The sequence below is a fragment of the Salvelinus sp. IW2-2015 genome, linkage group LG23 (assembly GCF_002910315.2).
Source record: "Salvelinus sp. IW2-2015 linkage group LG23, ASM291031v2, whole genome shotgun sequence".
NCBI lineage: Eukaryota > Metazoa > Chordata > Actinopteri > Salmoniformes > Salmonidae > Salvelinus > Salvelinus sp. IW2-2015.
This window is the reverse complement of record NC_036863.1, coordinates 14,638,382-14,654,537: the sequence shown is the minus strand read 5'-3', so window position 1 is coordinate 14,654,537 and position 16,156 is coordinate 14,638,382. Positions and strand designations below refer to the sequence as shown.

Below are 16,156 nucleotides of genomic sequence, written 5' to 3'. Positions count from 1 at the left end.
GGAGAGGTGAATGAAGTAAAAACTACTGATTCCGGTAAAGCAATACTGTACTAAAATAACAAACATTTTTGTAATATCCAACACTATTTTACTAATAAAGAGACTGGCTATTCAAATATTGAATATTACTGACAATAATTTTGGTGGTCTCTAAATGCCCTTATCAATCGATGTAGCAGAATAGATAGCATCAAAGCACAGCCCCTCAATGACTCTGACAGTAACACTCTCACCCTCCCCTCGCCTTGGTTTCCATGGCAACCCTACCTGCGCCTCTCGGCCTTGGGGTTGAGCTCCAGGTACTGGGTGACTTCCTGTGAGGTCATTGTCGTGTCCTGCTCCTCGTCTAATGACAGGCAATAAGAGGCAGTGGACAGGCGGCTGTAGGAGGGGAAGCCCGTGGTGTTGGATGGGGGGCCACGGAGACCGGACGCAGCACACACAGACTGGTGAGACCCGTCATCCACCATCAGCTTAGTGGACCTGCTGGACCTAGGTGTGACAAATAAAGGTCAGAAGGTAATTTCCAATAATTCAGACTAAATTCATGAGACATTTATAAGTTATATTCTTCAATAATCAACTTGTGTATCATAAATGAATGAACAAAATGGCTACATCACAGATTGGGCCCCCAAATATTAGCAATTATTTATATTAGGTATAACCAAAAGATTAGACCCTAGTGTAGGAGAAAATCACGCAGGTATATATACTTTGTACTTAGTTGTCTAAATGTACTGTACAGTCGTGGCCAAAAGTTGAGAATGACACAAATATTCATTTTCACAAAGTCTGCTGCCTCAGTTTGTATGATGGCAATTTGCATATACTCCAGAATGTTATGAAGAGTGATCAGATGAATTGCAATTGATTGCAAAGTCCCTCTTTGCCATGCAAAGGAACTGAATCCCCCAAAAACATTTCCACTGCATTTCAGCCCTGCCACAAAAGGACCAGCTGACATCATGTCAGTGATTCTCTCGTTAACAAAGGTGTGAGTGTTGATCATCAAGAACTTCAAGGAGAGCGGTTCAATTGTTGTGAAGAAGGCTTCAGGGTGCCCAAGAAAGTCCAGCAAGCGCAAGGACCATCTCCTAAAGTTGATTCAGCTGCGGGATCGGGGCACCACCAGTACAGAGCTTGCTCAGGAATGGCAGCAGGCAGGTGTGAGTGCATCTGCACGCACAGTGAGGCGAAGCCTTTTGGAGGATGGCCTGGTGTCAAGAAGGGCAGCAAAGAAGCCACTTCTCTCCAGGAAAAACATCAGGGACAGACTGATATTCTGCAAAAGGTAAGGGGATTGGACTGCTGAGGACTGGGGTAAAGTAATTTTCTCTGATGAATCCCCTTTCCGATTGTTTGGGGCATCCGGAAAAAAGCTTGTCCGGAGAAGACAAGGTGAGCGCTACCATCAGTCCTGTGTCATGCCAACAGTAAAGCATCCTGAGACCATTCATGTGTGGGGTTGCTTCTCAGCCAAGGGAGTGCGCTCACTCACAATTTTGCCTAAGAACACAGACATGAATAAAGAATGGTACCAACACATCCTCAGAGAGCAACTTCTCCCAACCATCCAGGAACAGTTTGGTGACAAACAATGCCATTTCCAGCATGATGGAGCACCTTGCCATAAGGCAAAAGTGATAACTAAGTGGCTCGGGGAACAAAACATCGATATTTTGGGTCCATGGCCAGGAAACTCCTCAGACCTTAATCCCATTGTGAACTTGTGGTCAATCCTCAAAAGGCGGGTGGACAAACAAAAACCTACAAATTCTGACAAACTCCAAGCATTGATTATGAAAGAATGGGCTGCCATCAGTCAGGATGTGGCCCAGAAGTTAATTGACAGCATGCCAGGGCGGATTGCAGAGGTCTTGAAAAATAATATTTACTGCAAATATTGACTCTTTGCATCAACTTCATGTAATTGTCAATAAAAGCCTTTGACACTTATGAAATGCTTGTAATTATACTTCAGTATTCCATAGTAACATCTGACAAAAATATCTAAAGACACTGAAGCAGCAAACTTTGTGAAAATTTATATTTGTGTCATTCTCAAAACTTTTGGCCACGACTGTAGTTACAAGAAATTCCCATTTATTTTGTGATAATAGTGTTATTCCTTGCAAGAGAATATAGTCGTACTATAACTAGAATTTAGACGTTTTCTTTGTTAAAACTGTGGTTACATGTCATTCATGGTCATGTAAATTGGCATTTAATTGGTGCATGTTGGTTGCTGTTCTATGAGCCGTGCCAAGGCCCTGTCATCGAGGCTAAGAACAGGGAGGAAGTACAATCATTTTCCCCAGCGGGAGACAGGAAACCAGTTCAGGCCATCCGGTTTTACTATAATGGCAGAGGAAATGGAGGGAAGCGGAGCGCAGTGGCTCATTAGAGAGTGGGGAATGGGAGAAACTGTGGTAGATTGGTGTCAGGAAGAGGTTAAAAGGAAGTAAACAAGGGAGCCCTGTGGCAGAGTGTGAGAAACACACGGCTCATAGATGCTCATATGTGCTCAGATGTACTGTAGATGACTGGTCTAATTGATTCAAGGGGCTAAATACAAGGTCCATAAGGAAGAACCCTTTGATTCTTGGTTATTGTTCAGAAGTATGTCTCTGAAAGCACCAATCATCAACACACTACAGGGGAGTTATTAATATAATGCTACAGCCAATGAAATATGTAACAGATGGTACATTTATTGAGCTCAGTTTGATGAGTATTCTCTCATGTGCCATGTGTGGTAAGTGTTAGTCAACATAAGTAGCCTTGGTTTTGAGACTGGGGCAGGACGTCTTGAACAGTGGCACAGAGAGAGGGGGAGCAGGATTGGGGAGTCTTGCCAATGTCTGTGTGTCTCTGTTTGGATGTGTGTGTGTCTGTGTGGGCGTGTGTCTGTGTGCGTGGGTGTGTGTGTCTGTGTAAGTGTGGTTATGTTTGTGTGTACATGCATGTGTGTGTGTTCCTCACCCTTCCTCTGAGGTGAGGCTGTGTGTGTCAGTGGTGTCGTCCATGGGCAGCGGAGGCGGGGTGGGGAGCATGTCCACCAAGTGCAGTGAGGCTGAGTGGTGCAGGAAGCGGGACGACGCCAGGGGCTTGACACACTCTGAGCGCCCACCTGGAGGAAGAATACACACAGGCACCCAGGTCAACACAACAACAACACTGTCAAGGACAGTGGTTCTGTACCATCCATTCCTGGGGGAACCTTCAGGAGTGCACATATTTGTTCTAGCCCTGCACTCACACACCTGATTTAAGATAAGCAGCTAATTTCCAAGCCCTTGATTAGTTGAATCAGGTTTGCTAGTGCTGGGATAAAACAAAAACATACATACCTGGGGTTCAGTGAAAACAATGGTTCTAATTGTCCCTCAGCATTAAAAGCCTTTAGGGTATGAGTGGTGTAAGATGACAGTACAGTACAGTACCTGGTGGGAGGTGGCTGAGCCTCTGTTTGTAAGGCACTCCCCTCACAGCCAGCGCCTGGCTCCTCGATGACACCAAGGGGGCGCTGTTCACTGCATGGAGCTCTGAGGGAGGAGACAAAGTCTGTGATTCAAAAGTAATTACAGATCGATGTTAACCAAGAGCAAGGACATCAAAACCATTTAAGAAGGCCACATTGACTATCACCTCGTTTGTAATTCTTCTCCCATGACTCCTTGAGCACGCCCATCTTGGGCTGGGCTGGGGGCAGGGCTTGTCCATCCTTGACCAGCGTGGTCTTGACAGCGGTACGCACCGCCTCTGCGCCGTGCTGGGAGTAGTGTGAGGAGGAGGAGGTGTGGCAGTGGGGCCTCTTAGGGCATCGGGTGGGGCTGTTGAAGGTCTTGAGGCCGTTTCCCGTCAGGTCCACGTAGAACGTCCCATAGACACCGCAGCTGTCGGGCACGATGGGGACAGCCAAGTCCAGGGAGCCGGGGTCCTTCTTGGCTGTGATTGGCAACTCTGGAATAAGAAGAGGACCACTATCTGTTATCCTCAATGATCCTAAATGATGTGCATCCACTTGTGTGGATTTTAAATGCTATGCATCTACTTGTGTGTATTTTAAATGCTGTGCATACACTTGTGTGTATTTTAAATGCTGTGCATACACTTGTGTGGCTGGAATTATTTTTGAGTTATCGATCTAAGATTGGAGAAATTCTGAGGCAGAATGGATCAAGTGTATTGTTTAGATAGCAGAGGTGGTTCACTGAGCTTCCATAATGAATAGCAGAGGTAGCAGATGAATAGCCTCAGCCCTAAAAATCTATGTTAAAAGCCTTTTCTTTTAGCACACAGGGCAAACTAACTGAGTACCGAGTTGCATTATCAACTGGTCCAGGGCCAGTCTTTTTTTATCCAACTCATAATGCTTACATTAAGAACTGCGGTAGGATGAACTGATTCTAGACAAGCTGTAGAGGAGAACTCACTGGTCTTCCTGAAGCCGGGGTTCTCCTGGCTCTGAGCCCACATGCCCTGGTACTTCTCGCCACTCTGGGCCGGTCTCCACGCACCCGAGATCCATGGTGAGTCTGGGGCCGCCATTCTGCAGAGACGCAGGTCAATCAATCAGTCAGTCAGTCAGTAAATCAGTCAATCCCATGTATTGCGTATGGTTAAAATGGCAAAACTAGGAGGCAAATACAGTGGATCAGATCATATTATACACATTACAAAACAAAAAGTAGTGAAATCCTTTTCAATGAGCGACACTGTCTTCCACCTACCGGTGTTTGATGATTAGGTCCTCACTGGCCAACCTGTACAAACCTGCAAAACCCAGAGTAACAGTCACTTGGTTGATTTCACAATGAGGTATCACAGCTTATACAGGAACATTGGAGATGTTAATGGTAATCCTGTCATTCAACACTATCAATCAATCGTATTTATAAAGCCCTTTTCACATCAGCTGATGTCATAAAGTGCTATACAGAAACCCAGCCTAAAACCCCAAACAGCGAGCAATGCAGATGTAGAAGAACACGCTTCCATAGCACAAGCTTCCATATCATTGTAGCATCACTACAATGTGTCCTTAATATAAATTCTCATATAGCATTTACTTTGAATGATGAGAAAGTCAAAAGTAAAAACCAACCTATGTAAGTAAAAGCATGCCTGCTACTATACAACCTTGTGGTGTAAAACCTCTAGTTGCACATCATATAGCTACAACCTCTCTTGTTTTAGCCAAATAATACTCACACATTAAAACCTGATTAGCAGCTAACGCTGATTACGTAGCCGTAACAACACAGTTGACTAGCATAGCATCCATGCTAAGATAACCTTGCTAAGCTTATGCTAAAGATACAACATATAAGCTAGCCCCCACTTCCAGCCCAGACAGACCTTTAGCCTTGCCGTGGCCTCGTCCCAGGTGGTCGCCGGGTCGGGTGTGGCGGCGGTACAGGCAGAAGGCCATCACCATTAGGACGCACCACAGGAGGGTGCCAACGCTTCCGATGAACACAGGGTCCCTCAGCACAGCCAGGACCTGAGTCAGGTCCCTACTGGGGCTGTCTGACTGGGGGGGCCCGGACCTCCGAGAGTCTGTAAGAGGGAGGGAGGGAGGGAGGGAGGGAGGAGGAGGGAGGAGGGAGGGAGGGAGGAGGAGGGAGGAGGGAGAGGGAGGAGGGAGGAGGGAAGGGAGGCGGGAGGAGAAAGAGAAAAACAAGACTTAAAAATTAAAACACAGAGAGACAGATACAAAGAGGAAAAGAGACAGACAGACAGAAATAAAATAAGTCAGAGACAGAGAATATGAAAGAGGAAACACTATCACACACATGATTGGCAATGGGGTATATATACACACACACACACACACACACACACAAGCATATGGACAACCCAAATCCACCCAAATTAGTGGATTTGGCTATTTCAGTGCTGTTATTGTGAAGAGGAAACTTTTAGGAGCAACAACGGCGAAGCAGTGGTAGGCCACACAAGCTCACAGAATGGGACCGCCGAGTGCTGAAGTGTGTAGCATGTAGAAATCGTCAGTCCTCGGTTTGGAACACTCGCTACCGATTTCCAAACTGCCTCTGGAAGCAACGCCGCTGCTCAGCCATGGAAACCCAAATGGGTTTCCATGGCTGAGCAGCCGCACATAAGCCTAAGATCCACATGCGCGATGCCAAGCATCGGCTGGAGTGGTGTAAAATTCGCTGCCATTGGACTCGGGAGCAGTGTAAACGCATTCTCTAAAGTAATGAATCACACTTCACCATCTGGCAGTCCAACGGATGAATCTGAGTTTAAGGTCATTGAGGTTAACAGATAGTGGTCCTCTTCTTATTCCAGCATTGCCAATCACAGCCAAGAAGGACCCCCCGGCTCTGTGTTCTTTTGCAAAGAAAAAGCCATATCTCAGACTGGTCAATAAAAATAAAAGATTAAGATGGGCAAAAGAACACAGACACTGGACCGAGGAACTCTGCCTAGAAGGCCAGCATCTCGGAGTCTCCTCTTCACTGTTGACATTGAGACTGGTGTTTTGCGGGTACTATTTAATGAAGCTGCCAGTTGAGGATTTGTGAGGCGTCTGTTTCTCAAACTAGACACTCTAATGTACTTGTCCTCTTGCTCAGTTATGCACTGGGGCTTCCCACTCCTCTTTCTATTCTGGTTAAAGCCAGTTTGCACTGTTCTGTGAAGGGAGTAGTACACAGCCTTGTACGAGATCTTCAGTTTCTTGGCAATTTCTCGCTTGGAATAGCCTTCATTTCTCTGAAGAAAAATAGACTGATGAGTTTCAGAAGAAAGTTCTTTGTTTCTGGACATTTTGAGCCTGTAATCAAACCCACAAATGCTGATGCTCCAGATACTCAACTAGTCTAAAGAAGGCCAGTTTTATTGCTTCTTTAAACAGTGCCATTGGAACACAGGAGTGATGGTTGCTGATAATGGGCCTCTGTACGCCTATGTAGATATTCCATTAAAAATCAACCGTTTCCAGCTACACTAGTCATTTACAACATTAACAATGTCTACACTATTTCTGATACATTTTATATTATTTTAATGGACAAAAATGTGCTTTTCTTTCAAAAAGAAGGACATTTCTAAGTGACCCCAAAATTTTGAATGGCAGTGTGTATATATATATATAATTAATTTTTGTTGTTGTTGTTATTTGTAAACTCAGGTTGCCTTTATCTAATATTAGGTTTTGGTTGAAGATCTGATAACATTCAGTATCATAAATATGCAAAAATAGAGAAAATCAGAAAGGGGGCAAATACTTTTTCACGGCACTGTACAGTAAAGGCTGCATTTACACAAGCAGTCTAATTATGATATTTTTACATATAGTGGTCTTTTAACCAATCAGATCAGATCTTTTGTCAATAATTTGGCAAAATATCAGAATTGTGCCTACTGTGTCTACATAAACACTAACCAGTGGTATAAAGTACATAAGTAAAAATAAATAGTTTTTGGTGGTATCTGTACTTTACCATTTATATTTTGACAACTTTTACTTCACTACATTCCTAAAGAAAAGAATGTATTTTTTACTCCATACATTTTCCCTGAAACACAAAAGTACTCTTTACATTTCGAATGCTTAGCAGGACAGGAAAATGGTCCAATTCATGCACTTCTCAAGAGAACATCCCTGGTCCTCCCTACTACATCTGATCTGGCGGACTAAACACTAAACACAAAAGCTTTGTTTGCAAATTATGTCTGAGTGGAGGAGTGTGCCCCTGGTTATCCGGAAATTTAAAAAACAAGAAAATCGTGCCGTCTGGTTTACTTAATTGTGAAATGATTTATACATTTACTTTTGATACTTAAGTATATTTTATCAATTACATTGACTTTTAATACTTAAGTATATTTAAAACCAAATACTTTTAGAGTTTTACTCAAGTAGTATTTTGCTGGGTGACTTTCACTTTTACTTGAGTAATTTTCTATAAATGTATATTTACTTTTACTCAAGTATGACAATTGGGTTGTTTTTCCACTACTGACACTAACACATACAGTGTTATACACATCTGTTTCATTCATCTTCAAACCTTCCAACCCACATTGATGCTTTCAATGAACTGGACTGCAAATTGCACAAATCTACTATTGTAGTCTTGTTTTATGTAAGGTTTCGTAACCCTGTGGTGTTTGGTTGACCATACAGATATCTGTGGCATGTTGTCACTGACCTATGACCAGTCTATGGGGGTCACTCTGCACCCCGACGCCAGCTCCGTTGACTGCTGCCACCTGGACCCAGTACTCTTTGCCTGGGTACAGAGGGTTTATTTCCAGACTGTGGGTCCCACTATCCACTGTCCAGTTCAGGTACTGCTGCTCCTCCAACTGCACAAACCACAACTGGACAGGACAAACGCACACACAGAGCTCAAAGAGGGAACCAAGGAAGCATTACAGAGAACTGTGTGTGTGTGTGTGTGTGTGTGTGTGTGTGTGTGTGTGTGTGTGTGTGTGTGTGTGTGTGTGTGTGCGTGTGCGTGTGCGTGTGCGTGCGTGCGTGCGCGTGCGTGTGTGTGTGTGCGTGTGCACTCAGGTAACTGCTTCCACAGCAGGGATACTATGAAACTCTGGTCAGGGAAAGCAGGCTTTTGTTCCAGCCCACACCTTTGATTCATCTTATCATGGTCTTCTTCTATCAGGACTGCTTAGTTGAATCAGTTATTTTGCACTTGAACAAAAGCTTGCACACCAGGGTTGCAGAGGACCCCTGTCAATACAATGTCTAATTAAATTGTGAATGTGAATTTAATATGTTAAACATAGTACAAGGTCATTGAAAAAGATAATTGTTTCAACACTTTACATGTCAGGCATATAGAGAAAATAAACTCACCCTGGAATTTCTTGCATGCTCTCAAACATGTCATAAAACACATTGTGGAGCATACAAGAATGCTAGGTGCTAGATTTGTCAGGCATAGATACAAGAAGGTAAAGGTGTAGGTAGCCATCTTATTCTTACCTGGTATCCCTGGATGATGCCGTTGTGAGCTTTGTGTGGTGGAGGCTCCCAGGTCACATAGACCGTGTCATTGTGGTCAGGGGCCATTGTTATGGAGACGGCCTGAGGTGGGGCGCTAGGCACTGCAGGAAGATGGAGTGTCATGAAAATAACAATACACGTGTAAAAACCACACATATGACCCATCTTGATTCAAATCATAGTTTTTCATCTTCATAGTACAAATGAGCGCAAAGGACCACCTTTATTCAATAAAGTCGGACTACTCCTGAGCCACAGTATCCAAAGACACACCTACAGTATATTTGCATACTTTTTGGTTTACAGTTGATAACAGCCTGCTAACTTTTTTGAGCCCTTCCTTACCCGTTTCAGGTACACGCAGGTGCCTGGTGTTGCTCTCCCGGCCATACAAACTGCTGCCGTAGGGACGCACTTTGAACTCATACTTGTAGCCCCTCTTGAGCGGGCCGACCAGTGTTTGAAAGTTGGGTAGTGGCACCCTCTTAGCAGCCCAGTCCGAACTGGCAGGCAAGAGAGAGCGACAGAGGACCTCGAAACCATCCAGGTATTGAGGCTGGGTTGGGAAAGACTGGAGCTGAAAGAAAAAGAACAAAAAGGAAAGACACAGTTATCAAGCAATAATGAGATTTGCGCTTTTGAGTGTAGAAACTAGGGTTGCAATGGAAGGGTATATTACTGGTAACTTTTGAATTTTACCAGTAAACTACCAGAACTTTGGTAACTTTCAGGTTTGGGGGGAATTTTATCACACGACATCTAGTGGCCATTTTGGGAACTTCAGAGTATCACAGGTGTCTTATTATCTATAGCCTTCTGTGTGGCCTCACATGTCAAATATATAAAATAATCCAATACGATTTTTAAATAACAAATACACTGGCAAAGCTGTAAAACATTAGCTTAAATATAAACCATAGACTTTGTGAATACCATTGGTGTGGGTTTCAGCATGAAATATATATATATTTTTTTTTTACACACCTTTATTTATTTTACTATGTCAATATGTATTTTGTTGTAAATCTTTTGCAGCCAAACTGGTGGCAGTTATGAAAAAAGTAAATAGTTAGAAGAGTTGCAGAGTTAATTGAAAATAATGCCATTGTTGATTATATGCTTTTTTCATTAATTAAGCTATTTCCTCTTTAACCATTTAAATGTAAAAAAAATAATATTTAACCTTTATTTAACTAGGCAAGCCATATGGTATATCCACTTGAAACTCACGGACAATATGGACACAGATATAAAAAATAAATACTAAATATGAATACATTTTACAAAATGTATTCAGGTATAAATTGCCAAAGTTAACATAGATTGCCATTGATTACTTGATAATTACAAAAATGACTGAACATTATGGCAGTTTTGAATCCTTTGAATATTATCTGTAGCTAGATTTCCATCCAATTGGTGACAGATTTTCATGTGAATAGTCTAAAATCCGCATAACGAAAATATGTGCATTTTCCCACCAGTGGTGTGTTTCCACCAAAYGGACTTGTTGCGGATATAAATCAGTGCGTGATGACATAGACGATTTTGTGTGCACTAAGTTTTCATGTACCAAATGAAGTTTGCAGATACAGTGCGGGTAGGCTATGAGTTTAATATGGATAAGAGCGAGAATATTTTTCTTCGATCATCATGTCACCAGAATAAGACCCTCAAAATGTATTGGAAAGGAGCATCAAGTTCACCGTCACTTTCACCACTCAGTGAAGTTCATCATAACTTATTTCATCTGTATCCTAATAAACTGCATAGTTTCCCGAGTCGTAGTGGGAGGCCCACACACCATATCATCACGGGACTCCAAGTTTACTTCGAAATGATGGTTATTATATCAATATTTGCTCCTAAAGGCATTTCCACCACCATTTCTCACATAACTGATTTTAGAGGCACGAAAAGATCCCACTATGTCAAACGAACAAATGATCTGTCGGCATTTATAAATTGTACCAAAACTTCCTGTTTCCATCACAGCTGTCATTATTTTTTTTACATACGGTTTGCCTTTTTTTCGCATTAAAAAACTGTGGATGGAAATGTGGTTTGTGACATGAAAATAATGTTCTAAACAAACACAAAAAATGTCAGGCATGAATCTTAGTTTAGCAAAAGGTAAATTCCTTACATTAGGAGTTCACTATTGAAGTGTTAGCTGGGGGATACTCTCTCAACGTCTTGATGCAGTTATCTGTTATGTGAAAACAGTTTTCACAGTAATACATGAACCTCCATGTGACGTGTCTGATGTCTGTACCTTCCACTGCACTTGGGACATGTTGGAGTTTGGAGTCAGCACCGTCACATTCTCCAGAGCTATGCGCAGGTCCGACAACTCTCTGTGAAGGTCCCTCTGTCTGGTGCTTGCAGCTCCTGTGAAGGAGGGAGAAAAATCTTCATAGAAAAGAATGTTGTACACTTTTCTATTCATAAATTGAAATTACCTACTGGCACTGAAATTGACACAAACTAAACTCCATGTAACGAAAAGTCCCATAGTGCTCCTAAAAACGGTTTACTTTGAACCACACTCATTTCCTCCACCGTCTCACAAACATCATAAAAAGTAATGTTTTTGTTTGTGTTACATCCTGCTGCAAATATTGTGAATAATATGTTCCTTGTTTAGCATTCCAGTAGAGTTTTCTGTATTCCCCTGGGAGAAATAAATACATTCTATTCTAGCTGTAAGGAAATAGGATAGGACAGGATCAACTTTAATTTCCCTCAGGGGGAAATTGTCTTAGACAAACAGTACTGCTGTATACAAAATAAACACTGTACATTACACATTCAACAAATACACAACACATAAATGTAGTGGTGAAGGCTCAAGCTAAGTGCTCTTACCCTCCACCACTAGCTGTGCGCTGGCGGTGACCACCCCCACGTCGTTGACAGCTGTGCAGGTGTACCTCCCAGAATCCTGTGGTGTCACGTAGTGGATCTGGAGGCTCTGGTCAGGATTCACTAGATACCTACAGACATGACACAGCAACCAACACAACATTCACTATAGAAACTGTATGAAATTATTAGAAATCAAAGAATTACTTATAATCATTAATATTGCATACTAATAATGCATGTTATGACACATGTACTCACTGTGCAGAAGAGTAGCTCAAAGAGTCACAAAGATTACACCCCCAAGACTTTTGTCTACTTTAATACACAAGTGTCACGCGCTCACCTTAGGGTGTGACTTGGGTGGGCAAATCTATGTTTCTATTTCTTTGTTGGCCTAGTATGGTTCCCAATCAGAGGCAGCTGTGTATCATTGTCTCTGATTGGGGATCATACTTAGGCAGCCCTTTTTCCCACCTTAGATTGTGGGATCTTGTTTTTGTATAGTTACTGTGTAGCCTGCAGAACGTTACGTTCGTTTATATATATATTTTTTGGTGTTCATCTAATAAAGAAAGATGTACGCTTACAACGCTGCACCTTGGTCTCATTCCAACAACGAACGTGACAACAAGTGAATTTGTCCAAATACTTTTGGTTCCTTAAAACGGGGGGACTACGTACAAAAAGTGCTGTAATTTCTAAACGGTTCACCCTCAAATTAAAGCTGACAGTCTGCACTTTAACCTCATAGTCATTGTATCATTTCAAATCCAAAGTGCTGGAGTACAGAGCCAAAATAATATACACTGCTCAAAAAAATAAAGGGAACACTTAAACAACACAATGTAACTCCAAGTCAATCACACTTCTGTGAAATCAAACTGTCCACTTAGGAAGCAACACTAATTGACAATAAATTTCACATGCTGTTGTGCAAATGGAATAGACAACAGGTGGAAATTATAGGCAATTAGCAAGACACCCCCAATAAAGGAGTGGTTCTGCAGGTGGTGACCACAGACCACTTCTCAGTTCCTATGCTTCCTGGCTGATGTTTTGGTCACTTTTGAATGCTGGCGGTGCTTTCACTCTAGTGGTAGCATGAGACGGAGCTGTCTCTTATACACATCTAGATGTGTATAAGAGACAGCTGTGGAGGAGGCCGTAGGAGGGCAACAACCCAGCAGCAGGACCGCTACCTCCGCCTTTGTGCAAGGAGGAGCAGGAGGAGCACTGCCAGAGCCCTGCAAAATGACCTCCAGCAGGCCACAAATGTGCATGTGTCTGCTCAAACGGTCAGAAACAGACTCCATGAGGGTGGTATGAGGGCCCGACGTCCACAGGTGGGGGTTGTGCTTACAGCCCAACACCGTGCAGGACGTTTGGCATTTGCCAGAGAACACCAAGATTGGCAAATTCGCCACTGGCGCCCTGTGCTCTTCACAGATGAAAGCAGGTTCACACTGAGCACATGTGACAGACGTGACAGTCTGGAGACGCCGTGGAGAACGTTCTGCTGCCTGCAACATCTTCTAGCATGACCGGTTTGGCGGTGGGTCAGTCATGGTGTGGGGTGGCATTTCTTTGGGGGGCCGCACAGCCCTCCATGTGCTCGCCAGAGGTAGCCTGACTGCCATTAGGTACCGAGATGAGATCCTCAGACCCCTTGTGAGACCATATGCTGGTGCGGTTGGCCCTGGGTTCCTCCTAATGCAAGACAATGCTAGACCTCATGTGGTTGGAGTGTGTCAGCAGTTCCTGCAAGAGGAAGGCATTGATGCTATGGACTGGCCAGCCCGTTCCCCATACCTGAATCCCAATTGAGCACATCTGGGACATCATGTCTCGCTCCATCCACCAACGCCACGTTGCACCACAGACTGTCCAGGAGTTGGCGGATGCTTTAGTCCAGGTCTGGGAGGAGATCCCTCAGGAGACCATCCGCCACCTCATCAGGAGCATCCCAGGCGTTGTAGGGAGGTCATACAGGCACGTGGAGGCCACACACACTACTGAGCYTCATTTTGACTTGTTTTAAGGACATTACATCAAAGTTGGATCAGACTGTAGTGTGATTTTCCACTTTAATTTTGAGTGTGACTCCAAATCCAGACCTCCATGGGTTGATAAATTTGATTTCCATTGATAATTTTTGTGTGATTTTGTTGTCAGCACAATCAACTATGTAAAGAAAAAAGTATTTAATAAGAATATTTCATTCATTCAGATCTAGGATGTGTTATTTTAGTTTTCCCTTTATTTTTTTGAGCAGTGTATATATTGTCACCATCCAAATACTTTTTGATCTCCTGTATATAATAATATAAGCCATTTAGCAGACGCATTTATCCAAAGCGACTTACAGTCATGCATACAAACCACATGTTGTAAAGCTCATGTCAAGAACAGTTTCTAGTGTACATTTAATGGACAATTAAGTTTTTTTTGTTGAATCAAGAATCAGACCTGCCGTTGGGCAGAGGGCCCTGCTCACGGCTCCACTCCACAGCAGCCATGGAGTCTCCTTTAGCCTCGCAGTAGAACTGGGCAGACTCCCCTGTTCCCACCGACACATCCTGAGGCTTCAGCACCAACACTGGCTTGGCTGGGGATGGAGAAAGCATGGGCAAATACACAAATTATGGTTATTCATATCATATCTCTAAGCATTCAATTCCACGCTATCCCTTATATCAATAGCAAACACTGACATACCTTTTTCACACTGATGTGCCGACCCAAACTGTACTGTGTGGACTCTGTTCTTTTCACATTTTCATTTCCAGCACCGTTCCAGCAACTATGGTGGATGCATAACCAGGCCAGCGAAGTACAGCTTGGCTCAGTAGTGTAAAAAAGGTTATTGCTAAAATGGTACTGTACATGGAGTCAGGGTTCATCTTACCTAAGACAGACAGGCGGGCGGCCCTGCTCTCTCTTACTCCCACAGTGTTGGAGGCCACACAGATGTACACGCCAGAATCATTTTTCTGGGCTGGGGCGATTATCAACTTCCCATTCAGTTCCTATAGGTCACATGGGGAGCATGCACATACAGTTAAAAATAAACAAGGATTTTTTGGGGGATAGTTTTTCATCCAAGGTGACATGTCCTCTTTTATTAATAATGGAGGAAAATGTATGAAGCGGCCTGTGGTTTTAATCAAAATGTTGTACAACAGTGCCCTCTATTGGCAATACTGTGTTACCACTGATATTATTAGAGAAATAAGTATTCAGAACAGTATGCATTTCAGCTCCTGCCACCTCTGGAAATTAGTTCAAAAATGAATTACAATAATATAGAATATCTTTCCATATTATGGAAAAACCATAGTGTCTTGAAAATACATTTACTGCACAGAAATGCACACTGACAACTGTCCCATTGTCAATTTCTAATTTCAAAAAGCATAGCAAGAAAGCCCAAAGCATGTAGCTATGTTATAAAGGAGGTCTCACAGTGTAGTGCGGGTTTGTGTGGTTGATGGGGACCCCGTCTTTTCTCCAGGTGGCATTGGGCTCGGGGTGGCCCACCGGCGGGCTGCAGTTCAGCACCGCCACCTCCCCCACAGCCACCTCCACGTCACTGGGCTGCACCCGGAAGTCCTCACGCAGAGCTGAAAGAACACACAGAGGTCGTCCATTCATAAACAGTGGGTTTGAGACTAGCTGGTGCACAAGGCCATAACATTACATTGGAAAACAACGTCAAAGTCAGTCTACAAGCCTGTAGTTAATAAACATTGCCTGGGAGACATGTGCCCAGCACAACACGCATCACTGTCTGCTTGACTTGGCTTCCTACAAATGAGAGTTTTGACCACCGGAAATTTGCAAGGGTTATAATGAACTAATTTAATGATTTACCTTATTTCACAGTACCATTACCACACCATATCACACTATACATTTTGGACCACATCGCACAGCTCTAAATATCCATATATTTTATACACGGAATACACAGTGCTTTTGTCCAGTATTGCCCCATCAACAACCTCATAACAACAACCCCAGAGGTCCCAAACAATTCATAGAGCAAACTTGACCTGTCTACATTGATATAAGCACAAGTACATGACAGACAAGCCTGACCTCTTTACAGGAACGTGTCATGTTTACTCAATCGTTAAGAGTCACTGTGAAACATTTCAGTTTAAGGTCTAAGGAGCTCCCTTCCATTATATCCAAAATGACAGAGACAATGGCATTTTCACCTTGCATGTGTACATTACCACATGTTTAGGATGTCTGTTTAAATCTTCACTGATGTCATAACAT

General features: G+C 43.1%; 1 protein-coding gene across 1 annotated transcript in view; it reads right to left on the bottom strand.

Moving 5' to 3' along the window:
* LOC111951022 (roundabout homolog 4-like) overlaps positions 1-16,156 on the bottom strand; it is a 43,152-nt gene that overhangs the window by 5,265 nt on the left and 21,731 nt on the right. Inside the window, 15 exon segments of the mRNA XM_023968988.2 lie at positions 268-492; positions 2,986-3,133; positions 3,447-3,548; positions 3,652-3,966; positions 4,440-4,555; positions 4,737-4,779; positions 5,365-5,565; positions 8,190-8,361; positions 8,984-9,105; positions 9,350-9,581; positions 11,280-11,395; positions 11,873-12,000; positions 14,339-14,477; positions 14,778-14,898; positions 15,335-15,492. Of these exon segments, the coding sequence (XP_023824756.1) occupies positions 268-492; positions 2,986-3,133; positions 3,447-3,548; positions 3,652-3,966; positions 4,440-4,555; positions 4,737-4,779; positions 5,365-5,565; positions 8,190-8,361; positions 8,984-9,105; positions 9,350-9,581; positions 11,280-11,395; positions 11,873-12,000; positions 14,339-14,477; positions 14,778-14,898; positions 15,335-15,492 (2,338 nt within the window).